Here is a 27,121-nt window from a genome sequence, read left to right as displayed (position 1 = left end):
TACGGCTGTGTGTGCGCTGTCCAGCAGTCACCCTGAGGGGTAGAGGGAACGTCGTCCCCCACAGCGCAGCCTCGGGAGCCCTGTGGGCAGGCCAGCTCTGTCCTGCAGGGCCTCCTCGATGTGGGAGCAGCCGGACAGCAGCGGCTTAGATTGGACAGTCTGTTTAGTGTGCGATGTCTTGTGACTCTATTTCATGTGGTTGAGAATGACAAGATCGAGATGTGCTATGTGTGTCAGGTTGACAATGACACCACTGCCCTGTGCACCATCTTCACCCGCTCCAAGCGCCCTCTCAGAGTCACTGTCACTCCTCTCGGTGAGAGTCTTCCATGCCTTCTCTGGTCCCTCCCCCTTCCCAGCATGGTGCCTTTTTCTGAGGATGACTCCTCCTGCCAACATGCTCGAAGTTTGTGATAGGAAGTTTCACTATCCTGGCCTCTATCGCCATTCACGGGATACTCAGGACTGTTCTCCACAATTCAAAGCCATCACTTCTTCTGTCATCCTTGTTCACTGTCCAACTTCCAGTGCATGAGAAGTATCACAACTTGAACCAGGTGCTCCTGCGGTCTTCAATCTGACATCATTGCGTGTTGAGCACTTTGGAGCAGATTTGTGATTGAGTTCCTCAAGGCGACACATGTTAAAAAATTCCTGACAGCTGCTACCATGAGTGCTGGTTGTGGATCCAAGTAAAATGGAATCATTGAATCTCAGTCTTCTCTCCATCTATGGTGATGCGGCCGATTGGTCCAGTGGGGAGGGGTTTTGTTTTCTCAATGTTGAAGTGTAACCCATATTGATGGCTGTAGTCTTTAATCTTGTGAGGTCAGGGCTTCAAGTCTCCTTCACTGTGTGCAGACAAGGCGGTGTCGTCTGTTACAGCGCAGGCTACTGAGTCTTTCTCAGATCCTGATGCTACCTTCTTCAGAGAGTCCATCCTCTCGATGTGCTCAGTGCTCAGGTTGAATAGGTCTGAGGAACAGATACAGCCCTGGCTGATTCTAAACCATTCCTGGATTTAGATACACAGATGCTGTTAGAAAACAGATGCTGATAGTTTGTAAACCCCGCAGTATCTGAGAAGGCTAAGGAAACAAAGTCTGCCCACGTCCTCTTTAATGTTCACACGGTCATTATGAGCTACAGTCAATGTGATGGCACTTAACAACCACCACCACTACAGGCCTCTTCAGGAGTGGGCATGCCAGTAAGAGAGGCCCAAAGAAACCATGGTCATCCGAAGGACTGCCTCCTCAGTGCCCATGTTCCTGTCCCCTCATCAGCCCCCATCTCAGCAAGGACACTGCTCCCACCTGGACAGTGCTGAGCTGTGTTCCGATGGCCTGGGTGTTAGTGGATATTCGGATCTCACTGGACATGGGTGTGAGTGGACAGTGCCGGGCCATGTTCCGGGTGTTGGTAACAGGGTGTCCTGCCTCTCACTGGACGTGGGCATGAGCAGACACCATTGCTCCAGTGTGTCCAGTCCCCTAGGTCTGGGGACGCTTGTGGGCAGAGCAGAGTGTAGGACTGACAGTTGTGGTACAGGATTCAGGTAGACTTCCTCCTTTTACAAGAGATGCCTTTAATGCTGAAGTCATGCCGTTTTGCCATTTAGAACCGAGCTGCTGAGCGGAGGGAGGTCTGCGGCTCTGGTGAGAACAACACAGAGGTGGCACTAACAGCCCAGAGCAGAGGAAGAGAGGAAAGGACCGTGGCTTCAGAAGGCTCCTGTCAGCGGGCTGTGGGTGCTGTGTCCTGGGGTGCTCGGCGCGTCTCTTGCTGGTACCAGACTCCCCTCTGGAGTGTTCAGAAAAGGAACTCCTTCACTTGAATGACGACAGTGTCGACACCCCCTTGTTTTATTCTCTGTTGGTAGAGCTTTCAGCATGTTGTTCACAGCGCCACCATGAATCAGAGAATCCACACTCATTTTGCTCCAAGTGACAGATCACTCATGACCCAAACTGGACCCTTTAACAGACCGGAGGATGCACCAGCTCATCTCGAGGATGCTGAGGGTTCGGGTCCAGACACTGACAAATCGATTATCAAGTCCCATGAACTTTTTTGTTTTTTAGATTGTGAGGACAGCACGGGGTAGGACAGGGTTCAGAGTACTTGTTCATAGGGTCTCTAGTAGTCATACTCGACAGCCCCTAACAGCAACAGTGCACAGCAAAGCTGTATTTATACAATACTGTGCTCTGCCGAGGGGACTCTGGTGGCCTTGTCTATAGAGAGTTGCACTGTGAACCCAAAGGCAATGCCTCACCGGTGGTTCAAATCTGCCAGTGGGTCCTCAGAGAGACAGGCAATGTCCTCCCATGTGATTGGCAGCCTCGGGAACTCAGTGGAGCCGTACCATTGGCAATGGGTTGAGGAGTGTGCCTAGTGCAGTAGCCCTGTGGGAACGGCGTAGAGATGTGTAACACGGTGGTGTGGGTGTGTGCGCGCGACCATAATGTGAGAGTGAAAGGAGCTGTGCTCCTGGGAGGGGGAGGGAATGCTGGTGGACACGAACAGCCCACTGTGTCCCAGGCCTGGAGCTCCTCACTGGGAGCTGCCGCTGTGGGTTCTCGATCAGCCTGTGCCTGGTGCCACTATCTTCTTGGGCAGCGTGTGGGCAGGCAGGCTTGGGGGGCTGTGCCTGTGGATGTTGGGAGCAGCCCCCCACCCCACCCCTGTGTGTGGTCTTTGCAGCTCCCTGCCCCTCAACAGTCTGACCCATATTTTTTTGTTGTTTTTAAATTTAAATTTTTTTATTAATACTTCAATGAAAGTTTACAAAAAAAACTTGGATTTTCATTCACTCATTGTTGCACATTTTCCTCTCTGCCACCCTCCAGTTTTTGTTTCTCTTTAAAAAAATTCTCTCATTGTAGCACAGTTTTCCGCTCCCCCAGTCCAATTTGCTGTGCAGCTCTTACTCTGGACTGTTGCCATGCAAATAATACCTAATCATATGTTCCTTTTAAATAGTTGTTTCTCTCATCTGTTTCAATTCAGTGTACATTACTTATTCTCTCTTTTCTTAGTTTACCCCAACCTCCATGTCAGTCTTATAAAAAGAGTGATGTTATGCAGTATTTGTCCTTTTGTGACTGAGCTATTTCATTGAGAATGTCCTCCAGGGTCACCTGACCTGTATTTTACTCCCTTCTCATCTCTGAGTACCTCTCAGCTTGCGCACCCTGGGCCTCTGGTGGACAGCGGGGGCTGAGGAGGAACAGGGCAGGCAGGGGACTGTTGGAAAGACAGGCTTGTCCAGGGAGGGAAGGCCCTGGGCCTTGAGGACCAGGGCAGGGAAATTGGTGTCTGCAGGTCTTCCATGTGATTTGGTGATACCATCAGTCAGAAGTAGGGCTTCAGTCACAAAAGGACAAATATTACATGATGCCACTGTTGTAGAATGGGACTGTCCTTGGGGTTGGGGAGAGACTGAGTAAGATGGGTTCAATAATGTATACTGCACTGAAACAGAGGAGGGAGAAAACTGTTTAAAAGAGATATATAACTAGGTATTTCTGTCATCACAGGAGACTAGAGCGAGGGCTACATGATGGAGGGGACCTGGGGGAGGGTTTGTAAAACAATGAAAGAATCTTTTCTTTTACTTTTCCATAATTTTTGGACTCATGTACTTATAACTTGTTAGTCAAATTTGTGTCTTCTAGGTTGCAACACCCCCATGATACATCTTCAAGGATATGAGCATGTACGGCCAAGCACAATCAATAAGAGTGCATCTAAATTCCAAAATCAATCTCCATAATAGTCTATGTGTTTCCTACTGCCAAAGGGGCCCTTTAGAGTAGTGAGAGAAGATCTTCACCCTGAAACCCACAGCGTCCCTTTTCAGCAGGAAGTAGCTAAGAGAATACGCCATCCCCTTTTCCTTATGACTCAGGGTGAAGAAGTCTCTTTCAGGGAGGAGTGATAGGGAATGGCAAAGGACACACTGACAAAGAAGATTAATCAGAACTGGCTTTGACAAGCACTGTGGCATTTGGACAAGAACAAACTGGGAGGAGGGTAGAGAGAATAGTGCAACAATGAATGAATGGAAACCCAAAATCTCTGTAAATGTTTATGAAAATTAATAAAATATAGAAAAAAAAAGAAGTAGGGCTTCAAGAGGGAGAAGTGGGTGATCTGGTGTCACAGTGGATAAAGTGTTTGGCTTCTCAGCAAAGGCTGTTCAAACACCCAAACTGCTGTGGGAGAGAGGAGGGGGCGAACTCCGGTAAAGAGCTGGCCTGGGAGGGCTGAGGAGATGTAGGAGAGGAGTAGGGGGTTCAGACTGAGAAAAGATACCATTCCCCCCAGTGGGGGTGGGGTCTCCAATCACTTGAGAGCACCCGATTACTTCTCAAGCCCGTGTGTGTGTGTGTGTGTGTGTGTGTGTGTGTGTGTGTGTGTGCGTGTGTAATGCTCCATGTTCTTTCTTTCAGGTCCTGTAACAACTGCCCTTGCCACACACACAAATGCACAGACTGGAAAGAGGAGCTGGGCCAGGGTGTGAGCACAGGCCACGCGGCCACCAGGGGAGCATGTCTGGCCTGGACTTCGAGCAGCTGGCTAAGATTGGTGAGCACCCCTCTCTTCCCTCTTTCTGGGGACACAATTTTGTTTATAACAACCCCTCCCAGCGTCAGTCCTAATGAAGCTGGTCCTGGTTCTAGAGCAACAAGTCTGGGAATGAGGGTCCACTCCAACCTGGCATTTGAAGTCTCCATTCTTTCTCTAGTTCAAAGTGCTTCTAAAAGGAACCTGGCTTTGTGCATGAAAATGTCTCATACTAAAATCACACCTTGGGGACAGCCCTCCTCCCTGCGTGCACCCAGCCCCCTCTTTGTCCCTGAGGCTTGGTTGTCCTGTCTGATTTTGATGGCAGCACCTTCTGGCAGGGCTTGAAGGGAATTTGCAGCTGGGGAATCAAGTTCAGATCCACCATCTGGCTCTGTGTCCTTAGACAAGTCATTCCCCTTCCATGGACCTTAGTGTCCTCTCCTGAACTGCAGGTGGCAGTGTCCATTTTGATGGTACCACTCCTCTGCTTAGGCACACAGCGGGTGCATTGCAGAGAAGGTCTATCTAAGACAGAAGTTTAAGACTCTCCAGAGAAACCGAAGCAGTGAGACACACAGCTAAAGAGATTTACTTAGAGATAGTTCATGTGATTGGGGGGCTGGTATGTCCCAGATTCACAAGTCAGGTTGCAAATGGAAACTTCTACAGTCTTCTATTTCAAGATGTGTCAGTCAGGGAACAGAAAGAGTGAGTCATGGGGAGAAGGAAAGAGTTCTGCCAAAATATTAACCTATAGTCTAGAGGGAGACGTACCCTAAGGAAAGCCTTTTCTCTTTTTCTTTCTTTTTTTTTTAAGCTGATTGCATTGCATTAGGTAGTAGAGAAAGTCATTACATTGTATTACATCAGGGAAAGTGACTACATTGTTTTATGGAAGGTAATTGGGTTACATTGTGGAAGATGATCACATTCTATTACATTATATCATGCTGTTGTTATTGTTGTTATGTGCCTTTGAGTTGCTTGCAGCTCATAGCAACCTTATGTACAATAGCCTTGAACCCTGCTCTATCTTGAGCCAATTTCATTGTCTCTGATACATCTACCCCCATTACCCTAGTCACTAAGTCAATTCGTCTCATCCAGGGTCTTTCTCTTTTCGCTGTCCTTCCACTCTTCCAAGCATGATGTCCCTCTCCAAGGACCGGTCCCTCCTTGCAACATACCCAAAGTATGTCAGATGAAGCTCAAATTCCTTGCCTCCAAGGAGAAACTTTGTTCACTTCCAGGATGAACTTACTTCTTTTCTTAGCAGGCCATGGTCTATTCACTACTCTTCACCAACATGGCAACTCAAAGGTGTTGATTTTTCTTCTATCATCCTTAGTCATTGTCCAGCTCTCTGATTCATAGCAAACTGCAAAGACCATGGCTTGGATCAGGCACACCTGATCAGTCTAGCCTCTAGACTAATATCTTTGCTCTTCAGTATTCTGGAGAGGTCCCTGGCAACAGATAATTATATTACTGAAGGGGATTATATTTTATTTTATTACATTACATTATGGAGGATAATTATATTACATTATGGAAAGTAATTACACTATTGCATTACATGATGCAAATTGATGTTAGATTACACTATAGAAAGTGATTGCATTGCATTGCATTGCATTACTTTACGTTGCAGAAAGGATTGTTCTGTGTTTCATTACATTATGCAAGATGATTATACTGTGTAGCATTTACTTACTTTCTGGAAAGTTGCATTATATTCTCTAATAGCAGCTAGCTATAGCAACTAGCTGTTGGAATATTCTGGTGTTTGACTGGACTCCGGGGAGCCATGGCACAGGCAAGTTAACACATATATTTAACCATCACACTGTCCTTCTGAAGTCCCCAGCTGGGCTCCTCTCCCCTCTTACGGGGAGCACAACTTTTCCCTTATACCCTCCTCTCCTGCAGAGCTGCAGAAAGATGAGGAGGAGGCAGCCAGGCTGGGAGCCACGAGACAGCCATTGCCAACACCCAGGACTGCGGAGGACCTGTCGCTCAACCTGGACCACCCATTCTATGACGTGGCCAGACATGGCATCGTGCAGGTGGCAGGTGAGTCCTCAGAGGGGTGGTCCCTGTGACGGGGGGGGGGGGTTAACAGGGGCTGCTGCACTCATGCTGGTTTCCTGGAATGAAAGCCACAGCTGGAACAGAACAGCAGCTGGTGCTGGGAGACAGTGATGCTTTGAAAACACACACACACACACACACACACACACACGCACGCACACACACACGGGAGGACTGTGCTGAGCTGGCAGGTTCTGCAAGATCATTGAGCTGCACTGACCGTGGCCTGCAGGCTGTGCCCCCTTCTCACCTCCTTCTCCTTTCTCTGACCGAGTGTCCTGTCGATCTTTCCTCTTGTGTTGGTCACTCAGGTCCCATAGGCAGAGTCCTTTAAAAGAGCACAATGCCCCAGGCTGGTGCTGCTGACTAATTCATCTAAACTCTAAGTTTAAACAAGATTTCAGGTGCAGGGGTTTGGGTGTGAGGGTGATCGGGCTGTGACCTCTCTGGCCCCGGTGGTCACCAGGGTTGATGGACTGATCTGGCTGGCTAGGCGCATGGCCCCTCCCTCCCTCACCGCTCTGCGTGTGTCCCTCCCAAAGCTGGATGCTTGGTGGAAGAGGACAGCCTTCCTCGATAGGAGGAGGACCGTCCTTCGGTCAAGGGTATATGCAAGGCTGCACTCCCCTGCTAGACCCTCCAAACAAGCTCTCAGGTGCAGAGTTTAAAGATGTCAAGGTTATGTTCTCCGAGGTTCGTCCATTCTCTGGGACGCAAGGCTGTGTCAGATTTTCATCCATTGTCAGGTGCTCTGGGAAGCTGCTGTGCTGAGCAGAGATATAAATGAAATGCAGTGTTGGGATTTTTGTTTTATTATTATCATTATAATCTACCAAGGGCACCATTAAGGCTACATTGTATCAGAAGCTACAAGCAAACAATACTTTGAAAAAAATGAAAATAAAAATGTGGAAGAGGCACCCCAGCACACAGCATGTGGTCAGTGGAGGATAGCTTGTATTCTTAATACAGGCAGACCTCGGAGATGCTGCCACATTCGATTCCAGGTTGCTGTGGTTAAGCCACAATTGTAATAGATTCCCAGAAACCCCCTTGTCTGCAGCATACTGTAGTCTGTCAAGCATGCACTAGTGTGATGAGAACGTTTGTGATGTGAGAATGATTGCAGTAGGACACAGGATCACGAAGTGGGCATGAAAGATGAACTCAACACAAGGTTTCCACAAACTCTTGTTGTCAGGTGTCACCCAGTCGACTACGACCCATAACAACCCCATGAGCTCAGTGCCCTGTCCTGTGCTGTGCCGGCCACATCACCTCTGATTTATTTGAGCCCATTGTTAGAGTCAGTGTGTCAGTCTGTTGTGTTGAGGGTCTTCCTCTCTTGCTCTGACCCTCCATCTTTCCAAGCATGATTTCCCCTTCCAAGGTCTGTTATTAGACTATTATGTGCCTTTGAGTAACCTAAGACTCATAGTGACCCTATGTACCACAGCTCCAAAACCTGCCCTGCCCTGAGCCGGTCTCACTGACTGTGACACACCTACCCCCACTGTCTCAATCCATCTCATCCGGGGTCTCCCCCTCCTGTGCTGTCTCTCCACCCTTCTGAGCATGATGTCCTTCTCCAAGGACTGGTCCCTCTTGGCCGCATACCCAAAGTGTGTGAGAAGGAGCCTCAAAATCTTAGCCTCCAAGAAAAAACTTGGTTTCACCCTGTCCAAGACAGATCTATTAGTTTTCTTGGTGGTCCATGGTATGTTCAAGACTCTTGTCCTGTGCCACAACTCAAAGGCATTAATTCTTCTTTTGTCATTCTTAGTCATTGTCCAGCTCTCTGATGCATGGCAAGTAATTGCAAAGACCATGAGCTGGGTCTAGACTGACATCATTGCTTCTCAGTACTCTGGAGAGGTCCCTGACAGCAGATTTACCTAATGCAATTTGCCTTTTGATTTCCCGACTGCTAGTGCCAGAAGTGTTGCTTGTGGAGCTGAGCCAGCTATAACTGTTAATAACCTCAGTCTCTTCAACATCCATCATGTTGCTGGCAATTGGCCCAGTGGTGAGAATCTTTGTTTTCTTGATGTTGAGTTTCAATCCATATTGAAGGCTTCAGTCCTTGATGTTCTGCAACAAGCACTTCAGGTCCTTCTCAGTTTCAGCAAGCAGGGTTGTGTCATGCACATAACACAGGCTGTTGATAAGTCTTCCTCCAATCCTGATGCCACATTCTCCTCATAAAGCCCAGCCTCCCGCATTATCTGTTCTGCATATAGATTGAATAGGTGTAGAGACAGGACACATCCCTGACACACTCCCTTCCTGGTTTTGATCTCTGCAGTGTTTCCCTGCTCTCTTCTGAGGACTGCACCCTCCTAAAAACATAATCAAAGTCTGAGATGAAGCTTTACTATCCTTGCTTCCAAGGAGCACCTTGGTTGCACTCTCTCAAGACATGCTTGTTTGTTCTTTTATCAGCCCACGAGATATTCATTATTTTATTCTTCTCTAACACCACAGCTCAAAGACATCAATTCTTCTATCATCCTTTTTCACTGTCCAACTTTCTGATGCATAGCAAGTCACTGAAAAGACCATGGACTGTGTCAGGTGCACCTTATTCTTACATTGACAACATTGCTCCTTAGAATTTTGGAGAGGTCCTTAACAGTAAGTTTTCACGTTGCTGTTATGTACTACTGAGTCAGAACCAACCTATAGCTGACCCTCCAGTGGGTTTTCAGAAGCAGTTAATAATTGTGTGGAAGGAGATTACCCATCTTTCACTTGCAAAGTAGCTGGTGGATTCAAGCCATGTACCTTTGGGACTGCAGTGCAGCTTCTTGCCTCTTGGACACCAGAGCGCCCTAAGTTTTCCCATTAGATTTTTTTTAACTCTTAGGTTTATTTTAAGTAAACATTCCCTCTGGCAGACAACGAAGATACCAAACAAAAGGTTAGAAGTTCAAATCTACCCAGATTTCTTAGAAGAAAAGTCTGGTGATCTACTTCAAAACCATCAGCCACTGGCAAGTGTGTAGAGTCCATCTCTGCTCAGATGCCCTCGGGTTGTCCTATGTGCAGGGTGACACAACAGCAACTGATTTCCTATAAGCTGGTGGTTCCGGGGTGACTTTGTGAGTGTCTCATGTGGCTAGCACCTCTGTACCGTACACAAGCTCTGTAACCGTCAGCTCTCATCCCCAAGGACCTGAGATTTTTGTGTGAGACGCTGGACAAAAAGAATTAACACTTCTTTTTCCAGTAGGTAAAAACCCCAGAGACATGCATATGCAATATTTTAAAGCACAGGAAATATTTGCCCCATAAGGTCACTCTGAGTTACATGGGAGTCTTTGTACAGAAAGTGTGTCTCCTATAAACAGCTCATAAATGGACTTGTAAATACTTTGTTTTGGAGGGGTGGAACTGGTTGTAGAGGAAGAATCATGTTACCAAATCCTTTTAGGGCACACCCAGGAGTTTGCACGTGGCCAGGGCCCTGGGGAACTGTGACCAGGCCTGTGGAGGAGGGCTGGTGTTGCTGAAGTGTGGAGAATTCAGGGAGGGGCAGTTCCTGGAGGCTGGGATGCCAGCACAAGAGCTCATGGCAGCCGGCTTCATGTTAAGGAGTTCTGGTGGTGCAGTGGGTGAGCACATGACTGAATGCTCAATGGTTCAAATCCACCAGCTGGTTCATGGGAAGAAAGAAGGTTCAGGCTGTTCCTGTAAAGAGCACAGCCTCAGCAAACCTGTGGGCCAGTTAGTCCTGTGTACTGTCACTTACAGTGGATTCTGAGTGGCACTCTGTTGGTTTCTGGCCTTTGCATATATCTATGCACCTGTGTGACTATGTGTGAATATATTCATACATCTAGTAAAGCTTACAGGGGCGCTCTGGTAATAAGGAATTAAGCTGGCAACCCCAAGATACATGGTTCAAATCCACCAACTGCTCCTTGAGAGAAAGATGGGCAGTCTTCTCCTGTGTGCTTCACAGTCTATGAAAACCCACCGGAGGGTCAGCTATGAGTTGGTTTCTACTTGATGACACATAATAACAACAACAATAAAGCACATAGAGATACAGTTACACATGCTTGCTGGACTTCGCCAACCATTTTACAGGATTCGATTTCTGTACTTGGAGGATTAGGATCAGTCTCATGGGACATCTGAATCAACTGATGTCAGATAGTTCATAAAGTTTACGTGCTGCTTCCTTGTTTGTTGTGTAGTGTCCAGGTTTGTGCTTGACTGTCTCAGATACAGCTATTGCTCCTTCCTCAACTGGACAAGAACGAAAAGAAGCAGACTTAAGACTCAAATGACAAACTAGTTGACAAGGCTTGCAGCCCATGTGAGCCACGGTCTTATCTGCTCTGAGGTCGAAAGACCTAGATGGTGCCTGCTGCGGTCCAGTGAACTGCTTCATATGGTTCTTGTCAATCTTGTAACTTCCGTGACATGACTGGCTGAGACAATGCGTATGTGAGCTGTTCATGACCCACCAAGTGAATCGAATAGCTTGCTAGTCATTCGGATGGAGTAACTGGCATCCTGTGAAGTAAGACCACACCAAACAATGTGTCTGCAGCCCTAATGGGGGGATAGATAATTTTTGCAGGCTACATTTAGACCCTATGGACATGGAGAAAGGATGAAAGCTAGACAAGTGTCCAGGTCTTTCATTCATAGGATTGCTTTGAGTCACCTGCGCCTCGATGGCACTTAACAACAACAACAGCACAGAGAGAGATCAGTTGGCCTAGTGGATAGAAAGAGATGCTCCCAAGCCAAAGGTGGGTGACTAATCCATGGCCTTCAGGCCTGTCTTTAAGTGTTTTTGGTCAAACATTCTTCTAGGTGGTATAGCAGTCGTCTGTCGATTTGCTGCACAGAGGTAACTGGTGGTTGCTGTGAAGCTGAACACTGTGACACTGATGTGTCAAATGCGAGACTGGTCACCCATGGTGGACACTGTTCAATGGAGCTCCCCAGTTAAAAAAAAGCTTGGAAGCAGGAGTGGCATCCACTTCCAAAATAGCTTGCCTCTGAAAACCCTATGAATCTGGAGAAAGGATGAAAGCTATACAAGTATCCAGGTCTTTCATTCATAGGGACGCTAAGAGTTGTCTACGACTTGACAGCACTTAACAACAACATTTAGACAAGTTAAAAATGAGTGTAATATGAGCTAAAAATAAAACAAGCTATCCCTGAGACTTCATCCTGGAGAGGTTGAAACCAGGCTGTTCCTTGGAGGCAAGGATTCTGAAGCTCCATCTGACATACTTTGGACATGTTGCAAGGAGGGACCAGTCCTTGGAGAGGGACATCATGCTTGGGAGGGTGGAAGGACAGTTCAGGAGAGGAAGGACCCTCGGTGAGATGGATTGATTCAGTGATTGGGGTAATGGGGGTAAGTGTGTTAGAGACAGTGAGATTGGCACAGGACAGAGCAGGGTTTAGGGCTGTTGTGCACAGGGTCGCTGTGTGTCGCAAGTGACTTGATGGCGCATAACAACAGCAACATCCCAGAGATTGAGAAGGGGGTTCCCACCACCATCAGGAAGGAAGAGCCTGGAGGGCAGGGCGTCCTGTGTACCAGAGAGCCTTCCTTGATCCAGCAGACAGACAGCTGTGACATCAGAGAGATGGCGCGGTGATGAGAAGCAGAGAGACGACAGCAGCAGAGGCCAGAGACAGGAGCACACCAGAGCAATGGGCTGCCCAGCCTAGTAGCAAGGAAGCTGAGCACCTCTGGGTGCTCTGGCCTGCTGGGGGAATGGGTCATTATGGACCTTGGACCACAGACCTCAGGGGGCTCTGTGATATTTGCCTGAGCGAGACAGAGGCCACAGCCGCAAAGTTGAGGGGTCTACCTGTGAACACAGCTAAAATAAGGCTCCTCTGACTGAACAACTGGACCCTTGCAGTTTTTATTTTTTGTTGTTTCCTTATTTTTTGCAGGGAGGTTTACAAATCATATCACTATTTAACATGTATACTGTTCTATAACATTGTAATTACAATTTCAATCATTCAAACACATTATATAACATTAGTTACAATGTTGTTGTTGTTATGTGCCACTCAATCAACTACCACTCATAAGTGATCCTGTGAACAACAGATATGAACCCTGGCCTGTCCTATGCTATCTTCCACATCCCTGATATACTCAAACTCATTGTTATTGTCAATTATAATAGATTAATAGAATTCATTATAATTTCTGATCAGTATATGTTAGAGTGCCTTTCCTTCTCCCTGTGTGTCTATCAATTTTTATTTCCTTCTCCCTTCCTGGTAACTGTCCGTTCGAAGACTAATGTGAGTCTGATTAAGGCCACAATCGTTTCAATCATTTCCTACACATCTGAGGGCTGGACTGGGAATAAGAATGACAGAAGGATTGATACCTTTAAACTGTGGTTTTGGAGAAGAGCACTGAATATTCCATGAATGGCTATAAGAACCAACAGATTAAGTCTTGGGGAAAGTGCAGCCAGCATGCTCCTGGGAGGCAAAGGTGATGAAGTATCTCACATATGTTGGGAATGTTGTTAGGAGGGACTGTTCCTTGCAAAGAGGCATCATGTTTGGGAAGGTGGATGGTCAGTGAAAGAGAAGACCCCCCAATAAGGTGGATTAACATAGTGACTGCCACAACAGGCTCAAGTGTGTCAGAGATGATGAGAATGGCACAGGCTAGGCCAGGGTCCGGACCTGTTATTCTCAGGGTCATTATGAGTCATACTCAATGGCACCAAACAACATGTGTAAACATTTCCTTTGTCATTTGCGACTCATAGCGACCCTATGTACAACAGCCCTAAACCCTGCTCTATCCTGTGCCAATCACACTGCCTCTGACACACCCATCCCGATTACCCCAGTCAGTAAATCAATCCATCTCATAGAGGGTCTTCCCCTCCTGCGCCGTCCCTCCACCCTCCCAAGCATGATGTCCCTCTCCAAGGACCCGTCCCTCCTGGCAACATGTCCAAACTATGTCAGACGAAGTCCCAGAATCCTTGCCTCCAAGGAGTTGCCTGGTTTAATCCTCTCCAGGATGAATCTGGTTGTTTTCTTGGCAGTCCATGTTAGCGTTTTATAATAATGGATTTATACTATTAGTCATCTTCTATTTTTTTTTAGAATTAGTTGAATATTTATTTACCGTAAAAGATCGTGCAAAGTGAGTTCTCTGTTCATCTGAGAGGCGGTGAGGTCCAGCTGGACTGAAGGTTTTAGACCGAGGATTTGCATGGAAAACTCATGTTGCAGGGCTCTGGGTGTTCAACGTCTGGCTCCCGAGGAACCGGCAGGGAGCCCTCTAACTGGAATGAGGCCAAGGGACACACAAAGCCACACGGTCCCCCACCACTGGCCGTGAGGTCCCGGTAGAGACGCCATCTGCTCACCACCGGCCGGAGGGTCCCTAAGACACATCATCTTCCCAAACCCCCTCCCTGCAGCGCCCCTGCTCTGCACGTGGCCAACCCCTCGGGGTCAGTTCTGCCTGTCCCCCATCCTCTGCTTCCAAAACTTAATCACCATAAATCTTTTTTTAAAACTTATTTATTTTATTATTTTGTGTGTGCATACTGTCAAATCAGATCTGACTGGTACAGGAGAAAATTGTCCCTCCTTCTCCGGCAGAGCATCTGGTGGATTTGAACCGTATACCTCAGCATCAGTATGGATGGTGAAGAGATTGAGATAGTTAATAGTTTTAATTTACTTGGCTCCACAATCAACACTCTTGGTAACAGCAGCCAGGAAACCAAGAGACAAATTGCATTGGGAAAGTCAGCTGTGAGGGACCTCTCAAGAGTACTGAAGAGCAACGATGTCAGGCTGGAGTCTAAGGTGTGCCTGATCCAGGCTATAGTCTTCGCAATTACGTGCTATGCATCAGAGAGTTGGACAGTGACTAGGGTTGATAGAAAGAGAATTGAGGCCTTTGCGCTATGGTGCTGGAGAAGAGTGTTGAATATACCATGACTGCTAGGAGAAAAAACAGGTTTTTCCTGGAGAAGGTGAAGCCGAAAGGCTCCTTGGAGTCAAGGATTCTGAAGCTTCTTCTGACGTACTTTGGGCATGTTTCAAGGAGGGACTGGTCCTTGGAGAGGGACACCATGTTTGGCAGAGTGGAGGGGCGACGAAGGAGAGGAAGACCTTTGATGAGATGGATCGATTCTGTGACTGGAGCGGTGGGAATAAGTGCGTTTGAGATGGCTAGGTTGGCACAGGATAGAGCAGCATTTAGAGCTCTTGTACATAGGGTCGCCATGAGTCGCAAACGACTCGATGGCACATAACAACAACCACCTCTGGGATTGCAGTGCAGCTTCTTGCCACTAGACTACCAGAGCTCCCAAAATCATCATAAGTCTTTTTTTTTTAAAATACTTTTTACATTTTAGAGTGGTTTGCATACAGTAGAGTTCATATAAATTGTGTTTCACACTAGCCTTCATTCACATTGTGTTTCATACAATCATTCTCATTATGTGTTATAAAATCATTTACCATTAAACCATAATTGCCCTGTCTTTCCAGACCCTCACAGGACCTTTCCATTTCCTTTACCCCCTCCCTCCATCCACCAAATTATGTGACCCTCTGATTTCCCCCTGCCCACCCTCCCCTTTCCTCCCTCTCTCCTCCCTTAGATCCTCATACATGTTTTATTAGTTATCCTTCTGTTTTTATAATAATGATCCTATGCAGTATTTATCCTTATGAAATGCCCTCCAAACTCTCCCAAGTCATGTAGTAAATTTTGAAATTGTTGCTCCTGAGTGCTGCGTAGTAGTCATTGGTGTGAATGTACCACAATTTCTCAATCCATTTGATTGTGGTTGAACATTTGGGCTGTTTCCATGTTCTTGTGATTGTGAATAATGTTCCTGTGAACATTGTGCAAAGCTCCATTTGTGTCTCAGTTCTCATTTCCTTGGGGTACATTCCTAGTAGTGGAAAAGCTGGGTCATATGGAATTTCTAAGTTCAGCTTTTTGAGAAAATGCCAAACTGCCTTCCAGAGAGATCGTACCATTTTACAATCTCATAACAGTGTATGAGATTTCCTATTTCTCCACATCTTCTCTAGCATTTATTACTTACTGTCCTGTTAAACTTTGTCACTGCCTCTGGAGGGAGGTGATATTTCATTGTGGTTTTGATTTGCATCTCTCTTATTGCTGGTGATTTTGAGCATTTCTTCATGTGTCTGTTGACCATCCAGTATCTTCTATGAAAAGTCTTTCCATGTCTCTTGCCCATTTTATAATTGGGTTATCAGTACTTTTTCTTGTGAAGGCCGTGTAGGATTCTCTAAACTTTTGTTATAAGACCCTTGTCTGAGACGGTATTGCCAATTCCAGTCAGTAAGTTTCCTTTTCACTCTATTGCAAAAAGGGTTTTTGTTTTGTTTTGTTTATATTATTATTAATTTTAATGAAAATTTACAGAGATTTTGGATTTCCATTCATTCAATGTTGCACTTTTCTCCCTGCCCATCTTTCCCCTCCAGTTTGTTCTTCTTTGAAAATTAAAAGAAAAATTCTTTTATTATTATACAATCCCTCCCTTCAAGTCCACTCCACTATTCAGCCGTCATTCTAGACTCATGTCATGACAATAATACCTAATCATATATATGCAAAAAGTTTTGATGCACACAGGGACTTAATCTTACTAAGGTTCCACTCATCAATTTTATCCTCTCCTGGTTGTGTATTTCTGGCTGTATTTGTCAGTCTACTTATACCATAAGCAAGGCCCCCCAAGCCTGATCCAAATTTGTCTCTTACGATGTTTATAGTTTTGGGCTTTACACCTAGGTCTCTGATACATATTGAGTTATTTTTTTTTTTAGAATGGTGAGAGGTATAGATCCTGTTTCAGCTTTCTGCAGGTCCAGTTTTGCCAGCACCATTTGTTGAAGAGGTTGTCATTTCTAAATTTGATAGATTTTGTTTCCTTGTCAAATATCAGTTGACCATAGATAGCTGGATCAGTTTCAGAGTTCTCAGTTCTGTTCCACCGGTTTATGTGCCTGTCATTGTAGCAGAACCGTGCTGGTTTGGTTATTACAGCTCGTTTGGTTATCGCAGGTAGCATGTTTGGAGGTCAGGGAATGCTATACCTCGCACTTCATTCATTCTTGTTTCATAGACATGCTTTGCTTGTTCAGGATCTCTGTCCTTTCCAAATAAACTTGAGAACTGCCCTTTTTATCTCCTTGGGAAATGAATCTGGTATCTGCAGTGGGATTGCCGTGACAGTCTTTCGTGGCTGATTTATTTTGTTTAGCATAATGTCCTCTAGACATGTGCACACCCTGCAGTCTTTCACGCTCCATCTTTGGTACTGTTGCTGGTTTCTTTGTTCCATCAGTTATGTGTCAAGTTCATTTTGTTTATGGCTTTTCTTGTCATTTCCTTTAATGCTGCTGTTTTAGTGTTTTCTAAGTTTTTGTCTTTTTCAGTTTTTTTTTCCAATAGTAATTAAACCAACTGTCTTATTGGTTTGGGAATTGGATGCCGACTCTCTGGCTTCTTCATGCTGAACAGGGGCATAGATATAAAGGGGGGAAGGGAGGACGCTTTATCACCTTACTGGTGGTCTTGGGTTACAGCTGCTTGCCTTCTTGATCCTGAGGGCCGCGACGGTTTGCCCCGAGCCAGGGGCCAAGCGCAGCCCTTCCCGGGCAGAAGGCCATGACGGCTCGGCCCGGACAGAGGGCCGAGGGCAGCCCGCCACGGGCAGAGGGCCGCGACAGCTCACCCCAAGCCGGGAGCCGAGGGCAGCCCGCCCCGGGCAGAGGGCCGCGACGGCTCATCCCGGGCAGAGGGCTGCGACGGCTGAAGTAGTCTTTTTTTTAAAAAAAGAAGAAGAAAAAGTGTGTGTGTGTACCGTCAAATTGGATCTGACTGGTACAGGAGACTGCCCCTCCTTCTCCAGCAGAGCATGAAGTAGAATCTGGGTTCCCCCCCGCCCCAGGTGCCTGTCGGGGCCTGGGTTTCAGCTGTCCACACCACAGCAGTGGACAATGAGCTTAAAGCCCCTGATGGCTCTGTTTTTCAGTTTTATAAGGCTTACCAATTTGTGTGTGTGTGGTAAGGTGTAAGGTACTATTTCATTCCAAGTCTAAAACAGTTCACTTCATCCTGCATTCTTGACCTTCTCTCCATTTAGACTTCCTGTGAGTGAGTGCACTTGTGATTTGTGTGACAGTCGTCATCGTTTATGGACTGATACCTCTTGTTCTCTACTTATAGTCTTGCACACTTATTGAAATACTCTGTATTTCTCTCTCTGGATCAGTTTCTGAGTGATGTCATCATGCATATTCATTTCAGATTGTTGTCTGATGTTATTGGTTCTTGCTCTCAAGGACTTTAGGATTTCTTGTAAGGCTGGTCTAGTTTTCTGATCCTGAGTTGTAACTTTTTAATTCCCTGGTAAACTTCGTAACTGTGAGAATTGTTTCCTGAATCTAGCATGTGTGGGGAGAGGGACAACTGATGCCAGATTTGTTAAAAGGATATAGAGTGGGGGCATTTCTAACTGACACCTCATAGACTCAGTCTTGGTAGCTGGTGGTAGTGAAGGTAGAGGATGTCAGACTCCACGTCCACAGTGTTATTCCCCAGCTAGCACTTCCATCCTTTCTAAGAAGAGGGCATAGAAACCATGCAGGCAGAATTAGGATGGTTATGTCTGACCTCTACTAACTCCACAACGGCAACTGTCCCATCAACAAAATCCACAGCACAGAACTGTTTCCTATAAGGTCAGAGATATGGTCTCTCACCTTACGCTCCTGAACCTATGTCTGTAATTCCAGCACCAACATTATGGCTCTTTTCAGTCAGAAATCCATTGCAATGACCACACAGATCTCACAGAACCATAATCACATTTATTGAGTTTATTAGAGAAGTTGATGTTGTTGGTGTGTACCATCAAGTCGTAAGTGACTCATAGCTGACCCTCCAGCAGGTTTTCAGAGGCAGTTAATTTTATGGAAGGAGATTGCCCATCCTCCTCCCATACAGCAGCCGTTGGATTTGAACCATGGTCTCTTGGGTGGGCAGGGCAATACCTTACCACTTAGCCATGGAGCTCCTTGTAGGGAAGTTAGCAGATTCGCATTCAGGTTGGCCATAGGCTGCAACTCCTTGGTGCAGACAGCTTCTCAAGTGTAAAGTCAATCATTAAAACAGCACCTTTGCTTTTTGAGATTTCTTTAAGAGCCCATTTTACAGATTTGTCCAGTGTAATATGCTGTTGACCTCTAGACTGCTTTTTCTATGCACAGTGATCGTTGATCCAAGTGGAGAAAAATTCTTGCCAATTCCAGTTATTTCTCCATTATTTTTATGGTTGGGCGTGTTGTTAGTGTTTCCTAAATTAAGTGGGGATTGTGGAGATGAAGTGTGTGTTTAAGGATCTCAGGCTCCAGCCTGAGTCTGTCAGGGACTCTGCAGCTGGTGATTGCACAGGGCGTCAGAAGGCAGATGGTCCCAGGATCGAGGATCCTAATACACAGGAAGATACATCTCAGAGACAGAGTCAGGTGAGTGATGGGGAAGAAAGAGGACGAGAGACCAAGAAGGACACTCTGAGAAAATCAAATGATCCCCTTGCTTGTTCTTTTCCTATGCGTAATTTTTTTTCACATTACTGTTCTACACAAGATGATGTTAGTACATTAAAAAAATACTATAGGCATTCCTAGTTGAACCACTGACTTTTTCTATTTTAATACAATGTGTTAATGGCAGTATTATCACAAAATACCTCTTCTTTATTATATATATCATCTGTCGTAAAGTACATTTACGTAATAAACTTTTATTAGCTCTGTAACAAAAAAAAAAAAAGGACACACTGGACTTGGTCTTCTGGACAAGAACCCACTGTCCTCACTTCCAGATCTTTCTGTGCAAGCTGTTTTTTCCTGTAAGACATAGAGCCCCCAAAAAGCCTTTTGAAAGCTTCTTTCACTTCTCCAAAAATTATTCCGAGCCCCTGCCTTCACATTGATACCAAATGAGTGTCCCCGCGGGCTGGGACAGGGCTGCCCCTACGCAGCTGAGTGTCCCATAGGTCAGGGCAGGGCTGCCCCGACGGTCCCCAGGGTTGGAATGCCGGGAGCAGCCTGCGGGCTTCACTTCACTCGCTTGGAGCAGCTGGATGGTTTGAACCGTCAGCGTTTCAGTTAACAGGTGTGTGTGCTTAACCGCTGTGCCACCAAGGCTTCTTACAGAAAAGGGTGGTGGTGAGTGCTCTTGGATTGGTTCTAACTCACAGCCACCCCATGGACCCCCGCCCATCCTGCTGTACTCTCACCTTCTCCGCCGTGCTGCAACCTCAGAATGAAACGAAAAACCATGAATCCCAGACGGCTCCAGATGGGCCCGGCTGCCGTGCTTGGGCGCGCTAATCACCCTCCACTCTTAGAAGGTGATGAATGGCTGTGGGATTCGTTGCTTCATTCGGAACTTGGCTTCTCCCTTTGGGGAACAGTGAACATTGTTGTATTATCAACAGCAAGTGGCTGTGAATTTGCATTGCATGCATTTGCCTTGCGGAATTTGCATTTTATTGATAGGTTCATTTCCTTCTGCACTGTATGTTTTGAAGCCCACCTTGGGTGTGCCGGCTGTGTGACAGACAGCACAACCCTGCAGGGACGTCTGCTTAGGGTGCTGATGTCACTTGCAGATGCAACAGATCAGGAGCCGAAGATTCCGGGGTTCCTTGTGCAGAGCCAGGGGAGCCTGAGGGACCAGCTGTGGGCCTGGACGTGAACCCCAGCTCCGACTCTCACTTGAGATCTCTGGGCCTCAACTTACACTCCAGCATCTGAGATGATGGGAGATAGGAATCAGGAGAGCACTCTCCTGACTAGTGATAACAGCTAACACATATTGAGCGCCTACTGTGTACCAGCAGTGTGCTAGCCCTTGGGTTATTGATTTAATCCTTTCTGTTTCCCCTTGATCCACAATCAATTTGGATCCACAATCAACATGTTTGGGACTAGCAGTTAGGGGATCAGGAGACGCACTTGCATTGGGCAAGTCTACTTCCAGGGACCTCTCCAAATTCCTGAGGAGCAATGATGTTAGTTTTAAGACTAAGGTGTATCTGATTCAGGCCATGGTCTTTTCTTCAATCACTTGCTGTACATCCGAGATCTGGACAATGAATAAGGATGACAGAAGAATTGATGCCTTCGAGCTGTGGTGTTGGAGAAGAGCACTGCACATCCCATGGACGGCCAAGAGAACAAACACGTCTTAGGAAAAGTGTAGTCACAGCACTCCTTGGAGGCAAAGATGGTAATTCTTCATCTCTTAGGCTTTGGGGATGTTGCTAGGAGGGGCTAATCCCTGGAGACAGACATTGTGCTCGGGAAGATGGAGGGTCAGTAAAAAGGGGAAGACTCTTGATGAGGTGGACCGACCAGTGACTGTAGCAATGGTGTGTCAGTGATTGTGAGAATGGCACAGGATGGGACAGGCCTCAGCTCTGTCGTTCATAGAGTTGCTGTGATTCGTACTTGACTCAGCATCACCTAATAGCACCACATCTGTGTACCAGACTTGGTACTTGGGACTTGAGCTAAGGCCTGGCTTACTGATATCCTTCCTGTCTCCCCTCAAAAGGAGCCTGGTAGTTCCGTGGAATGAAGCACAGGGGTGCCAACACGCACGGGCTGCTGCCGTGTGCCAAGGAGCTGACTCCAGCTCAGCAACCCCACATGGAAGAGCATACTCACCCCACAGGGCTTTTGAAGCAGAGGGAGCCCAGGTGGTTCAGAGGTTAAAGCATCTGGCTGCTAGCCGTAACATCAGTGGTTTGAAGTCAGCCCCCTCTGCTCAGAAGAAGCAGCTTTAAGCGGCTCCTGTAACGATTCACAGCCTTGGAACCATCTGGGGCAGTTGTCAGCCTTACAGGGTCACCTGTTGTTGTGGTCATGAGCCGTCAAGCTCTGACCCATGACTGACCCTCTGCTGGGTTTTCTGAGTCAGTAACTTACACGGGACGAGACTACCCAGCTGATGGAATTGAACTGTGTGCCTTTGGGTTGGCAGCACAACCCCTTACCACGAGGTCACCAGAGCTCCCTACAGGGTCACTGTTGTTGTTGTTATGTCGAGTCGGAACCGACCCATAGCTGACCCTCCAGCGGGTTTGCAGAGGTAGTTGGGAGGAGATTGCCCATCCTTCTCCTGAGGAACACCTGGTGCCCTTGAACTGTGTGCCTTCAGGATTGCAGCGCAGCTTCTTGCCACCAGAGCTCACCGGGTCACTAGGAGTTAGAAGTTTACTCACCAACAATCGGTTTTTATTTTTGGTGCTCGCTCCAAGCTGCTACATTTACTGACTCTGAGTAAGGCTGTGGTGTGAGTTGGAAGAGAGGTGTCTCGCTATTCGTTGAGATGGAGTAGAAATATCAGGGTCTTTGAGCGTCTGCCTCTGGGGGAAGCAGGAAACCCCAGCCTCTCCCCTTCCCAGCTCAGTACCACACCAGGCAGGCCCTGCAGATGGTCGGTGCTCAGTCAGTGACTAGAGTGAGTGAGAGAAAGAGCTGACCCTGCCTACAGGCACTGTGTCCTTGGACAAGGAAGACCGGAGCAGCAAGGTCTTTGCATTGTGCTGGGGACTGTGTGCTGGACTGCCGGCTGCATGAACAAATCTACCTGGGAGGAAGTGGCACCCAGGACACAGTGGAAGTGAGGGTGGTCAGGTCTCATCTCACTTAAGTTGGTTGTGCGGTCAGGAAGGACCAGTCCTTGGAGGTGGACATCCTGTTTGGTAAAGAAGTAGTAGTAATAATAGGAGGTGGAGGAGGAGGAGGAGTTGTTGTTGTTAGGTGCTATCAAGTTGAGTATGACTCGTGGCGACTCTATAAACATGAACCCAGTCCTGTCCTGCACCATCCTCATACTTCCTGACACACAGGAGCCCATTGCAGCAGTCAACTTGTCAATCCACCTGGTTGAGGGTCTTCCTCTCCTTTGCCAACCCTCCACGCTTCCCAACATCATGTCTTCTCCAAGGAATAGCACCTCCTAGCAATATGTCCAAAGTATGTAAGGCAAAGACTCATCATTCTTGCCGCCAAAGAGCACTCTGACTGCACCCTTTTCAAGATGTATCTGTTCGTTTTCTTGGTCATCCGTGGGATGTTCAGTGCTCTTCTCCAACACCCCAGCTCAAAGGCATCAATTCTTTTCCTGTCATCCTTATTCATTGTCCAGGTCTCAGATGCATAGCTAGTAATCGGAAAGACTATGGCTTGAATCAGATGTACCTTAGTCCTCAAACTGGCATCATTACTCCTCAATAATTTGGAAAGGTCCTTAACTACAGATTTTCCCCCATGCAATGCATCTCTGTATTTCCTAACTTCTTATACCAAGGGTGTTAATTGTAAAGTATTATAGTGGAATATGCAGAGAGCTGGAATTGGAGAGTAAAAAGGGAAGAACTCGCTCTGCACTTGTTAAGCTGAGAGAACTGAAAAACAAATTTAGGCCTAGAGTCGCAATGTTGAAAGATCCTATGAGCAACATATTCAATAACCCAGAGAGCACCAAAAGAAGATGGAGGGAATACACAGAGTCACTGTACCAGAAAGAATTGAATGACACAGAAAAATTTCAGGAAGTACCATATGAACAGGAGCCAATGATAATGAAGGAGGAAGTAGAAGCTGCATTGAAGGCATTGGCAAAAAATAAGGCCCCAGGAATCGATGGGATGCTAACTGACTTGTTTAAATTAACAGATGCAGCTTTGGATGCCCTCACCAGTCTATGACAGGAAATTTGTAGGACAGCTGTCTGGTCAGTGGGTTGGAAGACGTCCATATTTGTTCCTATTCCCAAGAAGGGTGATCCAACTGAATGTGGAAATTATTTAATATCATTGATATCACCTGCTAGCACAATACTGCTGCTGATCATTCAAAAATGGCTGGAACTGTACATAGGTAGGGAGTTGCCAAAAGAAGTTCAAGCGGGATTTAGAAGAGGTCGTGGCACCAGGGATATCATTGCTGATGTCAGATGGATCCTGGCTGAATGTAAGGGATATCAGAAGAATGTCTGTTTGTGCTTTATTGACTATGCAAAGGCATTTGACTGTGTGGATCATGACAAGGTGTGGCTGACACTGAGAAGAATGGGAATCCCAGAGCCCTTGACTGTGCTCATGAGGAACCTATACCTGGACCAGGAGGCTGGTGTGTGAACAGAGCAGGGGAGCACTGCATGGTTTAGAATTGGGAAGGGAGTGTGTCAGGGATGCATTCTATCTCCATACCTGTTCAATCTATATGCTGAGCAAGTTATCCAAGAAGCTGGACTCTATGAAGAGGAGTGTGGCATCAGGATTGGAGGGAGACTCAGCAATAACCTGTGTTCTGCTCGCTGAAAGTGAGGAGGGCTGGAAGCACTTGTTGCAGAAGATCAAGGAACGCAGCCTTCGATATGGATTGTATCTCAATATTGAGAAAACAAAGATTCTTACCACTGGACTGACAGGCACCGTCATGGTGGATGGAGAGGAAATTCAAACTGTCAGCAGCTTCATCTTGCTTGGTAAAGGAGAGGCCAGTGAAAAGAGGAAAGCCCTCCACAAAATGGACTGACAGAGTGGCCCCAGCGGGCGCACATGGCAGCAGCGTTTGTGAGGAAGCTGAAGGCTGGGCAGGGATTGTGCGCTGTCACTACAGATCAGAAATGAATTGATAGCACTTAACAAGGACGCATCGCTGGGGAGTGTGGGGTGTTGAGAGCATGCAGGGCTGTTACACACGGTTGTCATGTGTTGACGTCCTTGGTTCAAATCCTGTCCTCTCTCTGGGTTCTCTGCTCCCTGGCAGACTGATGAGTGACTTGGCCTCTGCACAGAGGCCCATGTGCACCCTTGCTGATGCCAGCACGGTCCCAGGTGACACAGTCAGCCGCAGCGGGTGCACTCACGGCTCCTGATGATCTGAGGGACTCGCCCGAGCTGCTGTAGCTGGAAGCCCTGCATGCACTGTGCCCCTCCTGGGGACCCCTCCCTTCCCTGCTTTGCAGATGGTGGGAGCAGGGCTAAGGGCCTGGACAGTGTCCCTTGAGCCCACTGTTCCCTTGGGTTCCAGGTCCTTCAGGTAGGAGTCTCCTTTCTGATGCTTGTGCCCCCCCATCCTTGCTCCCCATGTTCACCTCTGGGCCCACTGACCAGGGCTGTGGTAGTGCCTGCCCTTGTCAGTTCAAGGCCCCTGGACCTGTCAGAGCAGCCCGTCCTGTCTCCAGAGGTCTCAGCAGCAGGTGAGAACTCGACTTTGTGCAGGTGAGCGGAGCTGCTCTGAAGATGATGCTTAGAATAGCGAGGGTGGGGCTTGAGGAGGGGAGAGGACGCAGGAGGGGACAGGCAGTGAGGTGACCCAGGAGGCTCAGGTGGTCCTGGGTCTGAGGAGGGAGCTGAGTCTCTGGGGTCCTTGAAGGTCTCCGTATCCTGAAGAGTTCCCTGTCCTGCATTCCTCCCGGACACCCAGGTCCACACTTTTCCTTGCTGCTCAGTCCTGGCCAGAGGTGGTAACCATTCATGCTGTCCGCACAATATCCACATTATGGTCACCACATCCTCCCTCCTGTGAGGCCCGAGGACAGGGACAAGGACTGGCCCCTCTGTGACCTGGGGCCAGCCCAGGCAGGCCCTCTGATACTACCACTTGGCTCTTTAGACCTAGCCACGATAATAGCCTTCTCCACACTCACCCTAGCCCAACCCGAACCAAGCCACCTCCGTGCAGAGATCTGCTCACAGTGGCCCTTGGCCCTTTGGATGAGAAGCTGCCCCTAAGCTCTGAAACCCAGTGAGCACAGCCTGCTGTGAGTCAGAACCGAGCGTGTAATCTCTGTGGATGCTGAGTGCATCTTTGTTCTGTGGAGCAGGACTGGTAGGTTTGAACCACCAACCTTTTGGCCAGGAGCTGAGCCCTTTAACCCTGCGCCAGAGGCATTTACCCCCAGCTTCTTGAGACATCACATCAACGAAGAGTAACTCCAGAAGCAGGCTTCCGTTCCTCATGGGTCCTCAAAGGACAACACACTCACTGCTTGCCCAGGGACCAAGATATGGGAACACTGGAAAACATTCCCTGTGCCTGTCGCAGCCAGGAAGGCTGAGTTCTGGGAACAAAAGTGAGGGCTTGAACGGCCTCCAGGCAAGTGCTTTCTAAACAAACAGGGCACGTGGCCAGCATGCCAAGCAGTGACGCACAGAGGAGGAACCTGTGGAATGAAAAGAGGCTGAATCTGAACACTGAATAACTTGGGAATTCTAAACACCAGAGTGGTTTCCGTGGGTGTCCTCCTGGCTGGTGGGGAAGGGAACTCAGAAGTGTGTGTGTGTAATGTATCTGTGTGTGTGTGCAGTGCATGCATGTTTCATGTGTGCATGGGTGGTGTATGCTCTGTGTGTGTGATGTGTGCAATATGTGTGCCTCTGTGTGTGGACTGTGCATGCTGTGTTTTGAGAGGTTTACTTGGGGGATGTGTACAGGTTGTATTTGCACTGTGTGTTGTATGTGTGTAAGTTGGATTTGCTGTATGCCTGTGAGAGTATGTGTGTCTTGTACTTACTCTGTGTGTGTCATATATTTGCATTCTTTGTGTGTAGGCTGTGCTTGCTCTGTGTGTGTGTAAGTTGTACATGCTGTGTGTGTGGTTGTATTTGCTCTGTGTGCATGTAGGTTGTACTTTCTCTGTATGTGTGTGTGTGTGGTTGTACTTGCTTGGTGTAGCTTGTTCTTGTTCTATGTGTGTTGTTTGTACTTGCTCTGTGTGTGTGTAGGCTGGCTGTACTTAATCTAGGGGTGTTTTGGTTGCACTTGCTCTGTGTGTAGGTTGTGCCTGTTGTGTGTGAGTGTGTGTAGGCTGTACTTGCTCTCAGTATGTGTGTTGTACTTGCTGTGTGTGTACCTTGTACTTTCTGTGTGTGTACGTAGGCTGTACTTGCTCTGTGTGTGTATGTGTGCGCTGTACTTGTTCTGTGTGTGTAAGCTGCACTTTCTCTGTGTGTGTAGGTTGTACTTGCTTGGTGTATGTGTGCTGTACTTGTTGTGTGTATGTACTTGTACTTTCTGTGTATGTACATAGGCTGTACTTGCTCTGTGTGTGTAATTTGCACTTGTTCTGTATATATAGGTTGCACTTTGTGTATGTATATATGTACTTGCTCTGTGTATGTGTATAAGTTGCACTGTGTGTGTGTGTGTGTGTGTGTGTGTGTGTGTAAGCTGTACTTGCTCTTTGTGTGAATGTATGTATGTGTGCGCTGTACTTGTTCTGTGTGTGTAAGTTGCACTTTCTCTGTGTGTGTAGGCTGTACTTGGTGTGTGTGTGTGTGTGTGTGTAGGCTGTACTTGGGGGTGTGTGGGGGGGCTGTATACAAGCTTTATT

At 47.3% G+C, this 27,121-nt stretch overlaps 1 protein-coding gene across 1 annotated transcript in view; it reads left to right on the top strand.

Moving 5' to 3' along the window:
- The first annotated feature begins 4,556 nt into the window (after positions 1-4,556).
- Positions 4,557-27,121, top strand: part of ARHGAP8 (Rho GTPase activating protein 8) — a 51,883-nt gene continuing 29,318 nt past the window's right edge. The window contains exons 1-2 of the mRNA XM_006888130.1: positions 4,557-4,593; positions 6,505-6,648. Of these exons, the coding sequence (XP_006888192.1) occupies positions 4,557-4,593; positions 6,505-6,648 (181 nt within the window). The remainder of the gene's footprint in view (positions 4,594-6,504; positions 6,649-27,121) is intronic.

Source organism: Elephantulus edwardii, unplaced genomic scaffold (assembly GCF_000299155.1).
Source record: "Elephantulus edwardii isolate Elephantulus edwardi_28Jun2011 unplaced genomic scaffold, EleEdw1.0 scaffold00064, whole genome shotgun sequence".
In the NCBI taxonomy this organism is placed as follows: domain Eukaryota; kingdom Metazoa; phylum Chordata; class Mammalia; order Macroscelidea; family Macroscelididae; genus Elephantulus; species Elephantulus edwardii.
This window is presented reverse-complemented; position numbering and strand designations above follow the sequence as displayed.